Here is an 11,109-nt window from a genome sequence, read left to right as displayed (position 1 = left end):
TATTTTTTTTTTGTCCTTTGGTGAATTTGATGAAGAAAAAAAGCTCCAATCACTTGATAAAAACAAACTATCACACAAATTTTATAAGATAAAAAAATAATATGCATGTCTTTATTATTTTTAAATAAATACGATTTAATTATTTAAATTATCATAAAATATCCTTAAAATATCTTATTTTAATTAATTAATTTTTTTTTTTTTTAAGTTTATGTTTATGTTTGTTCTAGTTTTTGAATGTGGCAGTGACAATAAATGATTATATATTATATGTTTAATATAATATTAAGTTTGATTAAACTTTATTTAAGTTATAAAATATATGATTTTATTATTTTTAAATAATTATCATGGTAAAATATCTCAAAAATATTTTATTTTAATTTGTTTAATTATTTATTTATTTAAGTTTAAGTCATGTTTACAATCTACTGTTAAATATAAGAATATTATATTAAATATAAGAATATTTCGTTAAAGTTAACTAAAAAAAATTAAAAAACCGTTAAAACCAAAAATTTCCGTTATCTAGACACTTTTTATATAGAATAGATATATTTAAAGGACTAAAGAAGCCAAAGTGTTTTCATAAGAACATGCCAAATTAGATATTTGCATCAAAATTCAATTATAGATACATATACCACATGTACTTCTTACGTGTCTTTTGAGTTTATTTTCTTCAATATTGTCAACTTATATATTATTTTTTTCTTCTTGAGAATTCAATATTGTCAACCTTAAACTTTATTCTATGCATCAATCAAAGTTTTTTGTTCAAATTTGATAATAAAATAAAATAAAAATAGATGCTTCACATGTAAAAAATTCTACCACCAATTTTGTTGAAAGTTTTCTCCAATAATCTTTTTCCTCTTTTGGTATTGCTAAAAAGAAAAGAAAAGAAAAGAAAAAGTTAGAAATGAAACCATCAAAATCCAATAATTCATATCTTTGCAAGTCCCCTCCTCTACTTCTTTGATTTATAATCTAATCACATGGGTTTAGCTTATTTATATTGATTATGGATATAATTGTTTTAGTTTTAATTATAGGTTTTTTTAAAAGAAAAAACCAAGAAGAAGTTAATTTCAAGAACAATAAACAACAGTATTGAGATCCAAAACATTAAAAGAAATATATATATATATACATTATCAATAATGACGTTTTAATATTTATATTCTGGGATATTTGCAACGAAAAATACTTAAATTATTTTGGTTATATCAATTAAGTACTTAAGTTATTTTTTTAGCATCGAAAGTACTTTCTGTTCACATTTTGGTGCAGTTTGGTAAGTCTGTTTCTGCTGTTAAGTCCGCAAATGTGACGTCAATTTTGTTTATAATTTAGATAATTTCGTCGTAAATATTTCTTTAATTTGGTACTTTCACTATTACACTACAAATATTACTTTAATTTAGTACATTTTACTTCTGTGTTGCAGACAAATTTAACGATCAAAATAGATAGTTGTACCAAATTATACTAAAACACAGATAATTGTCATATATATTGTAATACTATTCATTAAAATAAAATGAGTAAAATAGTTCAAATTTAGCTCACCCATCGAAGATAAATTTTAGGTTTCTTCTTTATATTTTTTAAAACTAGCTAGTTTAGCTCCTTGTGAGGGCTATTAAGAACCAAAATTGATGAAAAACAATGTGTGATAATATTTTTTTTAAGAAAAAATAATAAAATAAATATTGAATTAAAAGTATTAATTTGTTGAAGCCAGCCCCATAAGTTGGACTTTGTGATTTGTATTGTTCTGACTGACAATCTGACAGAATAAGATTCTCTTTCATATAATTGACATTTGAGACAAAGGCATGTACTCAATGAATTAACGTTTTATAATTTTCAACTCACAACACCATCACCAAATTCTCCATATTTTAAAAATAATAATAAAATTCTTGCAATAGCATTACACAAAAAAAAAAAAAAAAATTGGAACTTTTTTTAATTATCAATTTTTTTTTTTAATTCCTGTTTATAAATGAACAAAACAAATTAAGTATCTTTGTTCTACATATAAAAAATGTTGTTGTGGGAGTCTATTTACAAGAGTTTCAAAGGTCAATATTTCAAAATGAATGAAACCATGGTTTTTCCAGTTGAATATTCTAATACAGGAATTTTATTCCATAGAAGAAACCAGATAAATAATCTATTCCATACATGTTATGTCATTATCTATACTGAAAAAAATGTTGTCTTTAAAATCAACAACAATTTGGACCTATTTGAAATAGACCACAATGGAGGATATAATCTGTGTGTGGAACCATGTAAATGTTCTGTTCTTTCCTTGTGGAATCATCCAAGTTTGTCAAGAATCATTAGCATATTAAATATATAGGAATTTTTTTTAGGTAGGAGTATTTTTTATTTTTGGCACTAGGAGAAATTATAATTCAATTTTTTTCTCCATGATTACGTACATTATAATTTATAACAGACATCCTGCAAATTTTTTAGAAATTCTAAATAATTTACGATGTCAAAATACAGTTTGAACTCTGATTTCGGTATCGTAAATTATTCGAAATTTCTTAAAAATTGACGAGATGCATGTTACAAGTATAATGTACAACATCATACAAAAAAAATTGGGTTATAATTTCTCCGAGTACCGAAAATAAAAAACGCTCTTACACTAGGGACAAAAGTGATGCCTCTACCTAAGAAACTCCCTATATATGTATGTATATAAATATATATTATTTGTCATGATCTTATAACATTCACACCAGCTTCTCTATCTTTTAAATTACCTTACAAAAATTTTATTATTATTTTTTTTTATTTTAGCATTTTACATTACACTATACACATTAGATTCTTTATTTTTTTTTCTCAAAATCATTTAAATATAATATTTTTTTTTTTCAAAATTTCTAATTCATAAAATAAAAAAAAATAAAAACATATAAAATAAGAAAGAGATGAGAGAAGAGTGAGTAATTAATAAAATGTTACATATGTAGCTAAGTTTGAGCTTATTATTTTTAAGCTATTCTAATGTGAGTGCTCCTATCCTAGTAATTTTATGTAAGAGCTTTGATAATCTGAGTCAAATGGGCTTCAATTTGAATGGCCCAGATAGATTGCATTTCCTGTTGGGCTTTTTCATCTGCCCAACTATGATACATTGTAATCCAAAGTTGTATGATTGTAAAAAATTTGGAGTGGTATTTTTCTATAAAATAAAACAAAAATATGATATGCTTTCTGAAAATCATATTTTTGAAAAGATTATGAACTGGCTGTATTTATATTTTATTAAAACAAATTGTGGTATGTTCTAAAAAAGATCCCATTTTTGCAAACCATCTAAACTGGTTGTTCATATTAAAAATAAAAATAAAAGTATGCCAAATTATGATTATTCATTCATTAACTAGTAACTGCTGGTATCATTGTCTTTAACTCCACATTAATGGGAGTCACTAATAAACTATGAACAGTTCTAGTTAAGAATTATTAAACTTGATGAGGTCTTGAAAAAATAGTCTTACAAAGTTCCCAACAGAGCAGAGGCTTTTTCTTGTAAAACATTCCATGCTCCATTAACATGTCTCTCTTCAGTCAATGGAGCTCCTACTGCAAATCGTAGCAAGTATTTGCCTGATAACACCTGCATATTCACACAAAAAACAACTCTTTTCAAGTCTTTTTAACCATGGAAAGAAGAAACACAAGGCAGTGAAAGTGATCATTTCACTATCAAACTATATGAACTAGTGGCTAAGTGAGTGTGAGCTTACTGTATGAGAAATGAAAGTTTTCCCAGTTGAGTTCACATCATTCAACAGCTCATGGTTCAGTTTGTTGGCCAAAGCTTCATCCTTGGAGCTTGGCAGCAGCCGAAAACAAACCAAAGAAAAGATTCGAGGCGTGGCGATCTGCCATGCCAACACAACTTAATTTACCAAGTTATGACACCAAATGACTCTGACATGAAATTTATAGCTGTTACTTAATTTATTACCTCAAATCTCGGGTCTTGACCAACAAGGTCTTCAAAGTGTTTAGCCAAGTTGACGTGGTTTCTTATGTAGCACTGTAAGTTTTCCAAACCATAAAGACGTAGCACCATCCATAGTTTAAGTGACCTATTAGTAATATAGAATTGTTCATCAAAACACAGACTTTGGAAGGATGAACTGTTAAATCTGTATGAATGACTTAGAACTTTGAAAACCATACCTAAACCGACGACCAAGTGGTATTTGCCAATCCTTGTAATCCACAACCAAGTTTGCTTGAGAAGCCTAAATGTCAAGTTCATTATGAAAGTAAGTTGTTTGATTTCCATATTGAATCTCTCAGCATTATAGACATGTACACAAAAAGATATACCTTGTTTTTCAGATATTCAGGATTTGTAGATAGGGCCTGAATCAAAGCATTTCTATCCTGTTGTGAAGAATTTAAACCAGTCAGTCATACTGGATTGATAAGTAACATGTAAGAGAATGCATGGAAAATCAAACTCGATACTGTTAGAAGCCATTTTTGTGCATTAATGGTACTCACATACCTTGATCCAGAGTGAAGAACAATCAAAGTTTGTCAGAAGCCATTTATGTGCATTCATGTTAAATGAGTCAGCTTCTTCAACACCGTCAATGTAGTGGCGGTATTCTGGACATATACAAGCACTTCCAGCATATGCAGCATCCACATGAAACCACATTCCATGTCTCTAAAATGGCCACATTACAACTACTGTAAGACTGTGTAAACATTTAGTTTTCTTTATTCTAATTATCTGAACTTTTCAATTGAAGAATGCCAACTAGCTCCTTTATGAAGTCTCCTTTGGAATGCCATCCATTGAAAAATTTGGTGACAACAGTTGCTTCTTATAGTACTAATCATTAGAAATTTGTTTGGTTTTTAAGTATGTAAACCAAGGCTTTTTGTTAATGTGAGAATTCTATGAACCAAACCAAGTGAATAGATCAAGAATGCACTTAAGGAGCTTTAAAAAGAATATAGAGAACATAACAGTTGAACAAATGCTTTCATTTACCTTAGCAATCTTTCCCAAATCTGACAGAAGTGGTACCAACCTGTGGGGACCAATAAGGAAATGGTTTTCCATATAATCCACTTAGCCATCACTTGCATTTGAAATTTTAAGTATATTAACTCTAGCAACACAACCTCCGGTCCGGCCGGAGAGCAACTCTAGCAACAATGGAAGAAGAAGAAGACTCCTTAAGCCCCAACAATGGCGCAAATCCTTCTGATGCCTCAGAAGAAGCCCGTCAAAAGAAACATGCCGCGATGCTCGAGCGCCTCGCCAATCGTCAGCACACTCGCAGCTCGCTCAGCCGCAGATCGGGAGAGTCCGATGACTCCTCCGCCTCTCCTGCTTTCGAGTCCACTTCCTCCTTCCTTTCTCGCTTCATCGATTCCAAACGCTCTGTCGAGGCCCAAATCGCCCAATCCCGACTCACCCCGACGCCCGAGTCGACTCAGCTCAAACCCCACCTCGACGCCATCTCTGCCTCCATCTCCGGTCTGGAAAAGCTCGTCGCCGAGAACTCATACTTTTTGCCTTCTTACGAAGTTCGATCATCGCTCAAAGCCATCTCGGATTTGAAACAGAGCCTCGACAGTTTGAGCTCTGATCTAGTTCCCAAAAAGAAATTCTCTTTCAAGAACAAAGCTCCGAAGAAAGACCACCCCGGCCTTGATTCAAACAGAGAGAAAGAGGCTGAAATTGTCAAACCAGAGAAAATGGGCTACGCGGTTCCGGATTCGCCTGGGTTTCGAAACAAGACGGGCGAGGTTTTGGTGATGAAATTCAATGGTTCCGAGATTGGAGAGTTTACAATTTCGGACCTTGATTCTTGCGAGGTGAGGCTAATTGGCTGTGTTAGAGCATTGTTTGTTCACAGGCTTCGGAATTGTCGAGTCTACGGAGGTCCTGTGATGAATTCAATTCTGTTCGAGCAAGTTGAGGGGTGTGTTTTCGTAATGGCGTCTCATCAGATTCGAATTCATCATGCCATGGCCACTGATTTCTATCTTAGAGTCAGGAGCAGGCCCATAATCGAGGACAGTAGTGGTGTGAGGTTTGCGCCATACTGTTTGGGCTATGATGGGATTCATAGAGATCTTCAGGAGGCCAGCCTTGCTGAAGAGACTGAGAATTGGGCCAATGTTGATGATTTTCGGTGGTTAAGAGCAGTACAATCTCCGAATTGGTCGATTTTGCCAGAGAATGAAAGAATTGGTTTCGTTAACTTTTCTTCAAATTCGAATTTGGATACCAGAGCCGAAGAAATTTATTAGATTGTTCAAGTTTTCAAAATTGAATTGATCCACATTTGTGTTTCTCATGAGTGCTTCATTGAGTTATGTGTTTAATGGATACTTTTCTGTTAGCATTTGGTTGATTATTGCAATGAGAATGCTTTCAAACTTTCTTATTATATTTGCTTTAGATTTTTCTCGACTTTAGATATGAACCCCCTTTAAGTTTAAGCTGTATATATATATATATATATATATATATATATATATATTTATATGATTGATTACATTACAACAAGACAAATAAGGTTAATATATAAGAACCCATGATGCCAGTTACAAGTCAAAATTTCATTCTTTACTATGAAGGACCCTTTTTGTGTCACAATCTAAGTTATTGTAGCTTTGTTTTCCTCTAGTCTTGTAAGTGTTGGGTAAGAGTAATGAAAATAATAAAATAAAGTATCATAGATTTTTCTTTGAATTTAGCAATGCATCATAGATTTGCATATCCGGTGGAGATGTTCTTATGTTTAGGTACATCGGAGGCTCTTATTTTTGTGGGTCTCAATGGTAAAGTTTTCCATGTTGTGTTCTCCGGTTTAACTTTAATTTTGGTTGAACTTTGATTTCAATATCGTGAGTTATTAGAAATTTTTTGAAAATTAGTGAGAAGTCTATTATAAATATAATGTACGTCATCATACAAAAAATATTGAGTTATAATTTCTCCAAGTAACGAAAATAGAAAATACTCCAACAATAGGGGCAAAAGTGATGTCGCTACCTAAGAAGCTCATTATATATGTATGTATAAAAATATAAATTATTTGTTATGATCTTACAACATTCATACCAACTTCTTTATCTTTTAAAATACCTTACAAAAATTCTTTTTTTTTTTTATTTTACTTTAACATTTTACATTATACTATACATTAATTTTTTTTTTCTCTACATTATTTAAATATTATATTTTTTCAAAATTTTTAATTCATAAAAGTAAGAAATAGAATAAAAACATATATTATAAGAAAGAGATTAGAGAGGAGTGAGTAATTAATAAAATATATATATGTAGCTAAATATAACTAAATAATAGTGCATATGTAAAATACATATGCATTTTACTTCATGAAAATGGAGTTAAGTTTTAGCTTTTTTTTTTAGCTATATATTTTAGCTATTCTAATGTGAGTGCTCCTAGTAATTTTATGTAAGATCTTTGATAATCTGTGAGTCAAATGGGCTTCACTTTGAATGGCCCAGATAGATTGCATTTTCTGTTGGGCATTTTAATCAGCCCAACTATGACATTTTGTAATCCAAAATTGTATGATTGTTAATAATTGGGAGTGGTATTTTTCTATAAAATAAAACAAAAATATGATATGTTTTCTGAAAATCATATTTTTGAAAAGATTATGAACTGGCTGTATTTATATTTTATTAAAACAAATTGTGGTATGTTTTAAAAAATATCCCATTTTTGCAAACCATCTGAGCTGGTTGTTCATATTAAAAATAAAAATAAAAGTAAGCCAAATTATGATTATTCATTCATTAACTAGTAACTGCTGGTATCATTGTCTTTAACTCCATATTAATGGGAGTCACTAATTAACTATGAACAGTTCTAGTTAAGAATTATTAAACTTGATGAGGTCTTGAAAAAATAGTCTTACAAAGTTCCCAACAGGGCAGAGGCTTTTTCTTGTAAAACATTCCATGCTCCATTAACATGTCTCTCTTCAGTCAATGGAGCTCCTACTGCAAATCGTAGCAAGTATTTGCCTGATAACACCTGCATATTCACACAAAAAACAACTCTTTTCAAGTCTTTTTTAACCATGGAAAGAAGAAACACAAGGCAGTGAAGTGATCATTTCATTATCAAACTATATGAACTAGTGGCTAAGTGAGTGTGAGCTTACTGTATGAGAAATGAAAGTTTTCCCAGTTGAGTTCACATCATTCAACAGCTCATGGTTCAGTTTGTTGGCCAAAGCTTCATCCTTGGAGCTTGGCAGCAGTCGAAAACAAACCAAAGAAAAGATTCGAGGCGTGGCGATCTGCCATGCCAACACAACTTAATTTACGAAGTTATGACACCAAATGACTCTGACATGAAACTTATAGCTGTTACTTAATTTATTACCTCAAATCTTGGGTCTTGACCAACAAGGTCTTCAAAGTGTTTAGCCAAGTTGATGTGGTTTCTTATGTAGCACTGTAAGTTTTCCAAACCATAAAGACGTAGCACCATCCATAGTTTAAGTGACCTATTAGTAATATAGAATTGTTCATCAAAACACAGACTTTGGAAGGATGCACTGTTAAATCTGTATGAATGACTCAGAACTTTGAAAACCATACCTAAACCGACGACCAAGTGGTATTTGCCAATCCTTGTAATCCACAACCAAGTTTGCTTGAGAAGCCTAAATGTCAAGTTCATTATGAAAGTGAGTTGTTTGATTTCCATATTGAATCTCTCAGCATTATAGATATGTGCACAAAAAGATATACTTTGTTTTTCAGATATTCAGGATTTGTAGATAGGGCTTGAATCAAAGCATTTCTATCCTGTTGTGAAGAATTTAAACCAGTCAGTCATAATGGATTAATAAGTAACATGTAAGAGAATGCATGGAAAATCAAACTCGATACTGTTAGAAGCCATTTTTGTGCATTAATTAGTACTCACATACCTTAATCCAGAGTGAAGAACAATCAAAGTTTGTCAGAAGCCATTTATGTGCATTCATGTTAAATGAGTCAGCTTCTTCAACACCGTCAATGTAGTGGCGGTATTCTGGACATATACAAGCACTTCCAGCATATGCAGCATCCACATGAAACCACATTCCATGGCTCTGAAATGGCCACATTACAACTACTGTAAGACTGTGTAAACATTTAGTTTTCTTTATTCTAATTATCTATCCATTGAAAAATTTGGTGACAACAGTTGCTTCTTATAGTACTAATCATTAGAAATTTGTTTGGTTTTTAAGTATGTAAACCAAGGCTTTTTGTTAATGTGAGAATTCTATGAACCAAACCAAGTGAATAGATCAAGAATGCACTTAAGGAACTTTAAAAAGAATATAGAGAACATAACAGTTGAACAAATGATTTTATTTACCTTAGCAATCTTTCCCAAATCTGACAAAGGGTCCACAGCTGTAGATGAAGTGGTACCAACCTGTGGGGACCAATGAAAACCCTCTTTCATCAATAGAGGTTGTAGTTACATATTACATTGAAAAAAAGAAAAAGAAAAAAACATGAAACAGGATTCAAGTAAGAGTATACTAATTCATTAGTAGCTAGTTAGTAATGTGGTTTATCAGTATGGTATGCCCTTTTGATAACAACAAATACAAATTGGGTAATGCAATGGATATTATGTATTATTTGGTGACAGAAAAAAAGAGAAAGCATATTGAACATCCTCACATAGAGGCCTTCCACCTGCTAACTAGTAAAAATTACAGATAAATACAGCTACCATGTAGAGTTTGCATTTCGTACCGTTGCACACAAGAAAAAGGGAATGAAACCATTGGCAACATCACTTGAAATTGCTTCACTAAGTGCATTGGGAGATAAGGCATAATTAGTAGAAGAATCAGTTCTTAGCAGCCTACAATTCTCTGGATGAATACCCCCTATCTGCCATAAGTTGATGGCATTGTATTTCAGAAAGAATGGAGTTCAGATAGAAAGCATTGTATTGAAATGTGATGATACCTGACAAGCCTTTTGCAAAGATGAATGTGTTTGATCAGAAGCATAAACAACAAGTTTCCCAAGAGCATTTTTACCAAACTTTTCCAAAAACTTATCGCGAGCAGCCAATAATACAACTAGAACAGCTTCACTTGCTGTTCCCTGAATGACTCCACCACCTTGTCCTGCATTAAAAATTCCAATAAAAAAGTTCGATCAACTCATTCACATTCAACAGTTTATAAGAATATGCATTACTCCATTCATCAGCAATTGGTTTTGCGACTGAAATCCTACTGCCTAGGCCTAAGCCTTTCGTCTTACTGTCTGTCTACCAAGGACCAAACTCAACCATAAAGAAGTTTCAAACTTTGATCAATCTAAAGCTAAACATACCTGCTGAAAGAAACTCCTGAGGAAGTTTCAACAATTTTCCAAGCCAATCAAGAACAATTGTTTCAAGTTCTGTGGCTGCAGGAGAAGTGACCCAACTAAACCCCACAATGTTAAGACCAGCACTGAGCATCTCTCCCATAAATCCAGCAATGCTGCTATTAGAAGGATAGTATGCAAAATAATTTGGGCTCTGCCAATGAGTTACCCCAGGTAAAATCTTTGCCTGTATATCTGCAATTTCAGAAAAAGACTTATTCTTGACATATGTTTCTGCCATATTTTAGAGAAAATAAAAAAAACAAAGGCAAAATGAGTATTTTAAAATACCTCCTTTTTTTAATTTTTAAAAAGAAAGAAACAAAAGCATAAACTTGGTATGACCCAGTTGAAGAACTTCACCATTAAAAATATGTTCCAAAGAATCAGGGCGAGTAGGAGCAGAATCCGGTAAAAGTTTATGTAAATACCCAGGCTGCCAAAAAAATAAATGTAAGCACAACAGTTCACTATCAACCTAAAAACATTTCTAGTAAATCGTTTCAATGAGTGAGAGAGAATAAAAACCTGAACTTGGCTAAGAACTGGGAAATCCTCAATGGATTTGTAGTAGTCAGCAATGAAATCTACCATCTTATGTCCACACTCTCTGAGTTGTTCAGAGTCCATTGGCTTCAATCCACTCTCCCTACTCAT

General features: G+C 32.0%; 2 protein-coding genes across 2 annotated transcripts; one reads left to right on the top strand and one right to left on the bottom strand.

Moving 5' to 3' along the window:
* Window positions 1–3,385: 3,385 nt before the first annotated feature.
* On the bottom strand, window positions 3,386–11,109 carry LOC133779461 (phenylacetaldehyde synthase-like). The gene is made up of 19 exons (XM_062219593.1): window positions 10,981–11,109; window positions 10,816–10,888; window positions 10,417–10,647; window positions 10,042–10,205; window positions 9,823–9,963; window positions 9,434–9,493; window positions 8,997–9,161; window positions 8,815–8,871; window positions 8,662–8,726; window positions 8,444–8,567; window positions 8,220–8,357; window positions 7,971–8,089; window positions 5,054–5,093; window positions 4,559–4,723; window positions 4,378–4,434; window positions 4,225–4,289; window positions 4,007–4,130; window positions 3,783–3,920; window positions 3,386–3,652 (listed from the first exon to the last, which is right to left on the bottom strand). The coding sequence occupies exons 1-19, from the start codon at window positions 11,107–11,109 to the stop codon at window positions 3,530–3,532; spliced, it is 2,178 nt and encodes a 725-aa protein (XP_062075577.1). The 3' UTR covers window positions 3,386–3,529.
* On the top strand, window positions 5,100–6,464 carry LOC133784069 (tubulin-folding cofactor C-like). Its single transcript, XM_062223595.1, has one exon. The coding sequence runs from the start codon at window positions 5,221–5,223 to the stop codon at window positions 6,322–6,324; it is 1,104 nt and encodes a 367-aa protein (XP_062079579.1). The 5' UTR covers window positions 5,100–5,220; the 3' UTR covers window positions 6,325–6,464.

Source organism: Humulus lupulus, chromosome 1, assembly GCF_963169125.1.
Source record: "Humulus lupulus chromosome 1, drHumLupu1.1, whole genome shotgun sequence".
NCBI lineage: Eukaryota > Viridiplantae > Streptophyta > Magnoliopsida > Rosales > Cannabaceae > Humulus > Humulus lupulus.
The sequence above is the reverse complement of the archived record's forward strand: the minus strand, read 5'-3'. Positions and strand labels throughout refer to the sequence as shown.